Source organism: Sebastes fasciatus, chromosome 16 (genome assembly GCF_043250625.1).
Source record: "Sebastes fasciatus isolate fSebFas1 chromosome 16, fSebFas1.pri, whole genome shotgun sequence".
NCBI lineage: Eukaryota > Metazoa > Chordata > Actinopteri > Perciformes > Sebastidae > Sebastes > Sebastes fasciatus.
Window position 1 is genome coordinate 14,615,280 of NC_133810.1, and position 10,337 is coordinate 14,625,616.

Below are 10,337 nucleotides of genomic sequence, written 5' to 3' on the forward strand. Positions count from 1 at the left end.
GGAAAAAAGTACAGTAATTCACTAAATGTGCATTTCATCACTTTAGTGTGAGCATCAGAGATACTAACAATTATACAAACTGCCTTTTGTTTCGTTTCAGTGGTCCAACTTCTCCATGTACAACTAGACTGAAGCCGACACAGGAGACACAGGAGAGAAGATTCTGGTAAACGTTTCTGTGATCAAACTGTGAAATAAACGTTTCCTTCTAAAATTATGAGTCGAAATCTGAATTCTCGTACACATTCTTAATGTCAAACTGCAAAGGAAACAAAGAGGATGCAACAGAAGAAATTATTTTATTATCTCATCGTCAACTACATCAGAAGGGATACTAAACTTCAACACAAAGTGATCAAACACAACATCGCTGGCTCACGCGTCGTTCTCCACACTTCTTCCAAATTAAGATCAAATGTTCTATATGCGCTCTTTCCTGTGTGTGATGTGACAAGGGTCTCTCTCTCTCTCTGTCAAAACTCATATTTACAAGTCAGTGTTCTTATTTCACAAATCAAAAAAATCCACCAATTCAATTCCAAAAGAAAGATATTGTCCAGGTTTCTCCCTCTCTCTCGTCACTTAAGACCATGAGCACACTACTGTTTGAATCTGCCCACTGCAGTGTATGGGGGGAGTCAGCGGTTACAGAATAAGGTCGGCAATATTTTCCTTATTGTCAACAAATCCCATGAAAAGACTTAAACCAACAATTAATTGCCTGTGTAGCCAAAACCTGATATAGCTTAATATTGTCACAGCTACCTCAGCCACACTGTGACTGGGTGATTTGCTCTTTATCTACAATGAACATGGGAATTATAGTTGATTTTGAATCAATTCCACATACACTGCATGAGTGCTGTAAATACTCACTAGAGCATCAAATGACGTGCTAAAAAGCAATATTTACTCCAGCTTGAGGAACGTTTGCTAAAAACTACAGTGCCCAGCTGTTTGATTTACATCTTCACTAGGAGGAACAGGTAAGGGAAGTCAGAAGAAGGAACTAACTCAGTGTTGGTTTTGGTATTTTTTATAGGATTTGTTGAAAAAGAGACATAAAATAACATTATCCTCTATACGATAACGGTTGTGTGTAATTCGGGGGTGGTTTGCGTCGTGTGCTGCGCAGCTCTCAGTCCTCTTCCTTCTCGATGTAAGTCTTACAAGCCGAGCGAGTGATCTGTCGGGCCATGTACCGGTCTCTCGCCGAAGTCACGGCCTGATCCGTGCTGCGCTTTGCAAACTTGTTCGCCTTCTCCTCCGCTCCCTCCTTCTCTTCGCCTTCCTCTTTCTCTTCGCCTTCCTGTTTCCGTTCGTCTTCTTTTTCGCTCCCCTGTTCTCCGACCGCTTCCTTCTTTTCCGGAGCTTTTTCGTCGCTCTTCACCGCCTTCTCCGGTTCCTTCTTTCTCTCCTTCTCTTCTTCCGGATCTTTGTCCTTCCGCTTGTCTTCATCTGGATTCCTCCTCCTCTCTCTCTCTCCGTTCTTATCCCTCTCTCTTTCCTTAGGGCTCCTCTCCCTCTTCCCGTGCCTGTCTTCCCTGTCTGTATCCTTGCCTCTGCTTCTGTCGTCTTCTCTGCCTCGGTCCCTGTCGTTCCTTCTATCCCTGTCGTCTCTCCTTCCTCCGTGTTTGTCGTCCCTTTCCCTTCCCCTGTTTCGGTCTCTGTCTCTATCTCTGTCTCTGTCCCGTCCTCTGTCTCTGTCCTGATCTCTGTGGCTCTTCTTATGTCTGTCTCTCTCCTTCTCTTTCTCCTTCTCCTCTCCGCTCCCCGATGAAGGCGACCTCTGTCTGTATTGGCGTTTTGAGTGTGCCGAGCCGGCCCCGGGCTTGCTAAACCCAGACTTCTGCTCGTGCCCCTCCTCACTGTCGCTGCATGAACTCGGGATGTTGTCATGGGACGTGGCAGAGGGAACAGGTGAAGTCGTCTCTGTGTCTTTTGAAACCTTTGAGTTTTGAGTTCTGTGGGAGCAGGAGGAGAGATACAAAAATAAAGGTTCAGAATAAAGAAAGGTTAGATGAGCTTCAACCTTTTTACAAGGAATAGTACGCCTGTCCGGTCCCAGAATGGGGCAGTCTTGTAACAGGAGAGACTTCAGAGATCAGGTCTAAAGGACTCTGATGAAGTCGCAGTTGGCGTTGAAACATTAGTCTTCTAAAAAAGTTGCTTTGGACCTGGTCTCTGAAGTCTCTCCTGTTAAAATGTTCAGAATAGTTGTTTTTTTAAAATGTGTGTGCTTGATGTGTTTATGGATGTAATGCGGAGTTGTGACTGACTTGTTTGCCGAGCGATCCGGTATCGCCTCCTCTCCGACAGTCTGGTTCAGCAGGTGCCGGTAGAAGCCGCTCAGGTCTTTTTGTTTCTTCACGTCCAAAGCAGCTAAGCAAAAATAAAACAATTCAAACAAATCATTTACATTGTTTCATAAGAAGTGGCCTCTTTTCCCACAACGTTTTTAAAGTCCATCTCTTCAAGTCATGCTTTGTGTGCCCTAAGGAAGGAGATACTTCTCCAAAGCCCATTGGCATAATACAATTAATTGAAGGAATCAAGTTAAGTCTTTCCATAAAATATTTGAAAGCCCATTCACTATTTTCAGACCGGCACAACAAATTGTAAGGATTACAAAATGTTGCTACGGCCAAATCCAATTTAAGCTACACTTATATGTTGTTTGAAACATCTGGAGTTCAAAGTATCGCCATATCATTTAAATTAAAATGGTATCTGCCTGCAGCCTAAAAACACTTGTAGCGTATCGGTCCAACCTTCAATCGCTGCCTCTCTTTTCTCCTTCTCCTCCTCCTCCTTCTGCTCCAGCAGTTTTTGCTTGTAGGCGGACGTGACGTAAGCTTCTTTATCTGCAAACTGCTCTCCCTCCGCCTCTCTTTCCTTCTGGATCTTCCTCTCTTCCCTTCGTTCTTGTTCCTTCTTTCGGTCCTCGACTGCTCTCATCAACTGGTGGATGTACTTTGGCTGTAACAAAAGACACGCAGGAAAAAAACTGAAATTAAGTTCATGTTTATGAGGAAGTTCAAGACAGCAGCACCACAGCACAGGGATTCAGTGTTTTAATGCTCCAAAACAGTTTAGCAGAGTGCATGCTGGACAGTCTTTCTAACTATTACATCACTCTGAAATCCCAGTGTCTACAAATGCAGCTCTACACGTGTTCAACATAAATGAGATTACCTTTTTGTCAGCACCTCCCAGAATTTTTTTGTTGCTTTCAAGTCTCTGTTTTTGGATGTCATCGTACACAGCGTCGTAGTCGTATACAGTGCTGTCCTGTTCCAGGGCCTTATGCATCTCCAAACGTGTCTTTAGAATGAGAGAAAGAGAGAGACAAGAGAAATGTAAATCACATAACTACTTTATAGCATTAAGTGGACTGACGACACTTTTTTATTCTTCCTCTCACCTGCTTCATCATCTTCTTTTTGACAGCTTCTTTTTGCAGACTCTCCCCAACTGTGGTCTGGGGAACAAAACATATTATTTGAGCAGAAGTCTGCTAAAATGCCATAATAGTGAAAACACCTGAAATCACATGCAGTGATTAGTGAATGACAAGAGACAAATTATATTGCCCTGCTTATAACAAATCCAAAAGTTTACCCACCTCATCATCCGAGTCATCCTCGAACACTGAGTGTTTCTGCACGGTCTTTGACACTCCTTTCTTCTGTGACAAGACCAGCCCGTACCTGTGGACAAACAGGAAACACGGCTTCGTAAACACTGTCATACCAAAGTCTTCTGTACATGTATTTCACAAGCGAGTCGTAATTCATCAGGAAAAGGGGGATCTCTACAGGCTTCGCTTCTGACATCAAAACTAAAGCATCCACTTAAAAATAGACAACAACTCCAGTGGCAAGAGCAGACATATTTATATGATGGTTTGTAAACTTGTTTATGAGACAGGTGACTTTCTGCAAACAAAAGGTTGAGCACACTTTCATAGTGCAATAGGTTATGCACCAAAAATAGAAACAAAAAATGCCTAAAAGCTATGCGAAATCTACCAGTTTTCTTTTTAATAATGCTCTCTTTATTAACACATGCTTATTTACAGAGGTACAAACAGATACTGGCTTGGTTCCTGACCATTTTTTCTTATGAATATGGGATTTTTCAAAAATAATAAGTAATCGTATGATATAGAGCATGTTATTTTCGATCTTATCTTGACTAAAATATAGCATTACATAAAACATATTTATTTCAACATTTATCTTAAGTTTCTTTTTCTTTTTTTTTTGAAAATTGGCCACATCAATCCAGAACATTCTTGTATATATATACACTGAATAAATAGATGGGAAGTCCACAGAAATCACACTTATAATCAATATCCAGCTTGAATCTTTCTAACACAAGTTTTACTGGATAAATCCTATGAAATATCTTTAAAGATCCTTCTTTAAATGTGTTATTGATACAGTATTTATCACAAATTCCCCCAAGCTTTCTCCCACGAAATCTACAAAAAATGAGGTTAAAATTTCATTCATTCATTCATCCTCACTGTGCAATATCATTTTCCACTTGTGCAATTGTGTTAATAGTCTGTTTATTGTCAATACTGTATATACTGCTCCTATTTTTATACTTCCTTCTATTTAAATGGTTCATATATTGTTACACTTTGTGTTAGCTGATGCATCTTGTTGTTTTGCACTATCCTCTTTGCTGCTGTACACTGCACATTTCCCCACTGAGGGACTAATAAAGGAATATCTTATCTTTAAAGGTAGTGTGAATGCCTGATGTTAGCCATGAAACTCTCCTTTTATAACAGGTTGTTAATAGTAAGGCAAAAAAGATAATGAAAATACAGAGATGTTTCTGGTGAAATAATAAAGATCATGTTGATAGATAAATGGCAGGTGTGAAAAAGTGAAAATCAGAAGTATCACACAAACAAAAAGGACCTTAGTTTAGTGAACTAGCCAGCTGCTAGTAGCCAGCAGGTTAGCATCAGGTTAGCATAACGCTAACTAGCTCCAGGAGAAACAGTTTTCACAAATACTCCTGAGCTGCAACACCACAGCTGCTACATGTACATTGAGTTCTTTCATATAACTACAACCCCGACTAAGTAAATCAATTGTCCTCGTTAATGTTAATCACACAGCAGCACAGTCACGTTAGCTTCTCTGCAACTTACTGCTTTGTAGGCAACGCCATCTCGCTCTGCTGACTGTGAACTCTGCTTCTTCTTCTTCTTTAGTGTTTGTTGGCAAACCAGCTTATAGGTGCATTACCGCCACCTACTGGACTACTGGAGGGTGGAGCAGTAGATTGGCAGGAAAAAATAAAAATAATTATAATAATATAAATAATAATAAATAAAAAAAACTTTAAAAAACAATAAAAAATAATAATTATTAATAATATCCAGGCAATAATAATAGTAATAATAATAAACTTTATTCGTATAGCAATGTCCTTAACAATGTTACAAAGTGCTTCACAACAAGAAAAAAAGACAGTAAAATACAAATAAAATGCAATCATTTTAAATTCACAAAGAGACAAAAAGCTTTTTCCTTTTTAAGATTTTAAAGTAGTAATAACAGTAGGTAAGTCGTTCCAGAAGTTATGCTCGGGTCTACACAAAGAGCAAACTGTCACGATTAAATCTAGATAAATAAAAATCAAAATGTTTTTTTTCCAGGTGAGGAGGTTACACATCAGTGAGATATCTGTAAACTTTGAAGAATGTGAGAATAACAGAATTCATCTGAGTACAAATGATGTGTAATTTTTAATTTAAATCTATGTTAATAAATAGGCCCAGTTGTTATTTTGATAATCCTAGATACCATTTAGGCTATAACTGGAATTTGAATGATTTAGTCTTCAACACAATTACTTATTAATGTAAACATTCTGTAAATAACTTTGCAACTGGGGAAGGTGCCCACTCTGTGGAAAACATCCTGCATTTTTCCGATTTACTAAGAAGAACCGGCCCAACGAGCCAGACGACTTCAGGCCAATGGCACTTAGTACACACCTGATGAAGACCATGGAAGCGGCTCATCCTCAACCTCCTCAGACCTCAGGTGCAGCATGCTCAGGATCCACTGCAGTTTGCTTACCAGGCAAAGGTGGGGGTGGAGGATGCAGTCCTCTACCTCCTACACCGGGCCCACTTGCACCTTGACAAGGGAGGCGGCACAGTCAGAATCCTGTTTCTTGACTTCTCCAGCGTCTTCAACACCATCCAGCCCCTTGTACTACAGGACAAGCTGGCCAGGATGCAAGTGGACCCACACCTGGTGACCTGGGTCACGGATTACCTCACCGGCAGGCCACAGTATGTCAGGTTGAAGGACATCACATCTGACACTGTGGTCAGCAACACCGGTGCTCCACAGGGGACTGTACTGGCCCCCCTTCTCTTCACCTTCTACATGGCGGACTTCAACTACATCTCTAAGTCGTGTCACATTCAGAAGTTCGCCGACGACACGCCGATTATGGGATGTGTTAAGGGTGATCAGGAGGAGGAGTACAGGAGCCTGGTGGGGGACTTCGTCGCCTGGTGTCACTCCAACCACCTGCAGCTCAACACCTCTAAAACCAAAGAGTTGGTCATAGACTTCAGGAAGACTAGACCACCCCCATGACCAGTCCAGATCGATGGGGACGACGTGGAGGTCGTGGGTACCTACAAGTACCTCGGGCTGCAGCTGCACAACAAACTGGACTGGACAATAAACACTGACCACCTCTACAGGAAGGGCCAAAGTAGACTGTACTTCCTGAGGAGGCTGGGATTTATTTAACATCTGCACAAAACTCCTGCGGATGTTCTACCAATCTGTGGTCGCCAGCCTCCTTTTCTACGCTGTGGTGTGCTGGGGGGGCAGCACAACTAAGAGGGACACCTCGAGGCTGGACAAGCTGATCAGGCGGGCTGGCTCAACAGACTGCTGGCCATAACGGGCAACGCCAGCCATCCTCTGCACGCCGTCATCACCAAACAGGGGAGCTCGTTTAGCGGCAGGCTGCTTGCTGCTCCCCAAGTGCTCCACAAACAGACTCAGGAAAGTCCACAAAGGAGGACTGTCTGCAGGACAGATAATAATTCACACAGTGCACTTTCATAGACTAAGCTACTTTTTAATTCTGCACACCACCAACAGCTCTACTCTGCACCTTTATAGACTGTTTTTAACTGTTTTCTACCAATAATGTAGCTTATTCTGAACTTTAGTCTTTTTTTTTTTTAAACTCTCTACCTCAGTTCTCATCCTGCATTATATTATATCTGACATTTCTTAATCCCCTGATCTCTACTGTATATCTCCTATATTTTATTATTCAACACTATATTACTTTTTGAACTATATTCACTTTTTTAATATTCCCGTATCTTAGTTGTTATCCTGCACTATATTCAGTTTTAACAGTTTTCTTCATCTCCTGGTATTTTTATATCTGGTACATTTTTTGTACTTTGTACTACTAACTTTTTACTGCCTATCTATCTATCTATCTATCTATCTATCTATCTATCTATCTATCTATCTATCTATCTATCTATCTATCTATCTATCTATCTATAGCAAATGACCAATCTGTGTAAGCAAACTTACAAATTATCCCAACTCATACAATACTTGAATACTGGGAGAATTTAAACTTCTTGAAATAAGGGAATACGTTTCATTAAGTTTTATATCTGAACTTTACATTTTAGGCCTGAATTGAATGTGAAAGCAAAATAAATTGTAGTTGTGTGAAAAAAAATCCTCAGCTGTTGGGCTAATGAATCCCTTTTTTAAAACATATAGGATAATGTCAAAAATGAGTTTAAAAATCTGACATTTCGGATACACACATTTTTCACTTGATAGCAACATTAAATTTCAGTGTTTCCCAACCTTTTTATTTTTTTATTTTGATACTAAACATGTCTATTTGGTACCCCTCATCATGGGTTGTGAGCAGATCAATCAAAGCTTTTCCTTTATAAGACTGTCTAATTTGAATAATTTTTTAAGGCCTGATGAGGTCAAACTCTACAGTATTTCAAAACAAAAAAAAAAGATTAAAGTAGCTATGAAAAATATATTTTGTGCAGGAGAATTTAGATGTTCATATTCCCTATCCTGCTAATCATCCGGCATCCCCTTAAATTCATTTCATGACCCACTGAAGGGGTCTACGTGTATTTTTATTCTGTTCCTGCGACCACACATCATATAGAAGCAAAGTGCTAAACCAAAGATATAGAGAATACTGTGACAAAAGGTGTAAGTCTGGCTACTGTTTGTCTAACTAAGAGCAAAGAAACTGCTCTGATTTTATGTTATTGATGCATGTCATTTGTTATTTTCAATGCTGTCCGCTCTTTTCCTTACTGAACCTGCAGTAAGTCATTCTCTTAAATCAGATCGGAGAGCACGTGGTTCACCTGTGATTAAAACTGCAGCTTTGAATTTCCCCTGCCTCCTCTGAGTGACTCTAAATCCATACACCATTATCTCTGTCGTAATCTCCATCTCATCTCATCTCTGGCCTCACTGCTAATCCCTCTGGTACAAACACAATGACCGAAGCTGCCTGATGGATGGATGAATGGATGAAGTGGTGCTAAAATTAACTATGACAGAAGGATGGATAGACGCTGAACAAATACCTTTTTTTATTTCAATAACTGAGACGCACCTTTGTCCTATCTTTGTGTAATGGTGTAGAAATAGAAACACTGCTTATAACAACAGGCCAATATGTGAATCATTTGAATCGTCATGTATTGTTTTAGCCTGGCTCCAAATCTTTGAATCCACATCTGTAATTTTTGGCAATTCAGTCTGATCATATTATTTTTGTGTAGCAGGAAAGAGGAGATAAACAAGGTTGTACACCAGCTGTATAGTGGAAGTTCATACCTGCACGCATTGTTATGTATTGGTATCTGGGCTGTGTTACACGTGCTGATGACACACACTTCACATTTGAGTGTGTGGTTTTGAGGCAAGCTATAGTTGCTGCTATCCCTGATCTGTGCCTTCAGGCAGTGAAAATAACAGTGAAGTAGACTAGTGCAGGTTCAGACAGACAGACTACATTTCAGGAGTCACGAAATATCACCTGACGTTTTCCCTTGGACAGTACTGCACCCACTTCACTGACGCTCAAACACGTATGTTGAGATCACATGACTTCTGGCTGATAAGAGGGCAGGCCTCTTTTCTTTTCTGAACTACAGCCTTAAGTTGGAGTACCACAGATTTAGACTAACTCTCTTAAACCAATACATGAATATACTCTATATGGATGTTGTACAGTAAACCTACACATTACGTTTTCATATGTTTTTATTTCATGCTTAGAGATGCCACATTCACTCTCGAGGTTGATGTAGGGATAAAATACTGAGTCATGTGACTCAAACTCAAGTTTGAATTGATTTTGTTTGAAATTACAGAAGAGCTGACTTGACCTGAATTCTTGTGACTTGACATTTAAGTCACACCCAGAAGCGCTCAGAAGCAAAGCTACGCCTCCGCCATTTTGGACTGAAAGCGACTACAAAGTGCAAAAGTAAAACAAAATAATTTCTATTCTATCGTCATAATTTTAATGTCTCTACTGAAATGGTCTGTGTTGAAAAATAATTATAAATATATGCATACTATTATAATTATTTAAGTTTACTTACTTATTTATCTATTTTAAGACATACATTTTCTGAATGGAATTGTTGTAGGGTGTTTGCATGACCATAAAGGTCAATATTTACTCATCTTTTAACATGATTCACCTCTAAATCAGTAGCAGCAGGCTCATTGTTTGACTGAGAGACACTATACTCATATAGCTGCTTTGTTTACGTCCAGCACACAGATTTGTCTGTACAGACGTCTCTAAATTCATGGCAATGGACTCATTGGCGTTTTCAGTCCAAAATGGCGGCAGCGCTACCACAGTGCCATCTTGCGGCCATTGTCAAAAAAGCAAGAATTTCACCTCTCTGCTAACTGAGGATATTTCGGCCTCCGCTGCATCGATTTTGACCATTCTTTCTAAAGATTTGTGTTGCAACTTCCCCAACTTTATGGAAATACAAAATAAAATATTTAAAGTACCTCTTTAAAGCTGAAGTAGGCGAGATTGGAGCAAATCTGATTAAAAAAAGTTATTTTTATAAAACGGTCGCTATATCGTGACAGTAGTACATGAAACAGGTAACCTAAAAAAAAAATCATGTTCCTCTGTGTCCTCCAGTGCTCCTAACGTCGTCTGCAAGATTTCACAGGCCGGAGGAAAACAAGCAGTAAGAGCTGATCTGAGGTCCGCTGTCCAGCTGC

At 40.1% G+C, this 10,337-nt stretch overlaps 1 protein-coding gene across 1 annotated transcript; it reads right to left on the minus strand.

The window, feature by feature from the left end:
- Positions 1–280: 280 nt before the first annotated feature.
- Positions 281–5,275, minus strand: nsrp1 (nuclear speckle splicing regulatory protein 1). Its single transcript, XM_074610478.1, has 7 exons — positions 5,177–5,275; positions 3,626–3,710; positions 3,425–3,481; positions 3,196–3,324; positions 2,772–2,979; positions 2,280–2,382; positions 281–1,964 (listed from the first exon to the last, which is right to left on the minus strand). Exons 1-7 carry the CDS (start codon positions 5,194–5,196, stop codon positions 1,139–1,141), a joined length of 1,428 nt encoding a protein of 475 aa, XP_074466579.1. The 5' UTR covers positions 5,197–5,275; the 3' UTR covers positions 281–1,138.
- Between the last annotated feature and the right edge of the window lie 5,062 nt (positions 5,276–10,337).

Bases quoted from the DNA above. Each gene is read 5' to 3' on its own strand.
- nsrp1 (XM_074610478.1), bottom strand. From the start codon at position 5,196: ATGGCGTTGCCTACAAAGCA. The intron at 3,711-5,176 runs GTAAGTTGCAGA...GTTTGTCCACAG, and splicing joins ATGGCGTTGCCTACAAAGCA to GTACGGGCTGGTCTTGTCAC. The intron at 1,965-2,279 runs GTCAGTCACAAC...CTGCTCCCACAG, and splicing joins CCGGATCGCTCGGCAAACAA to AACTCAAAACTCAAAGGTTT.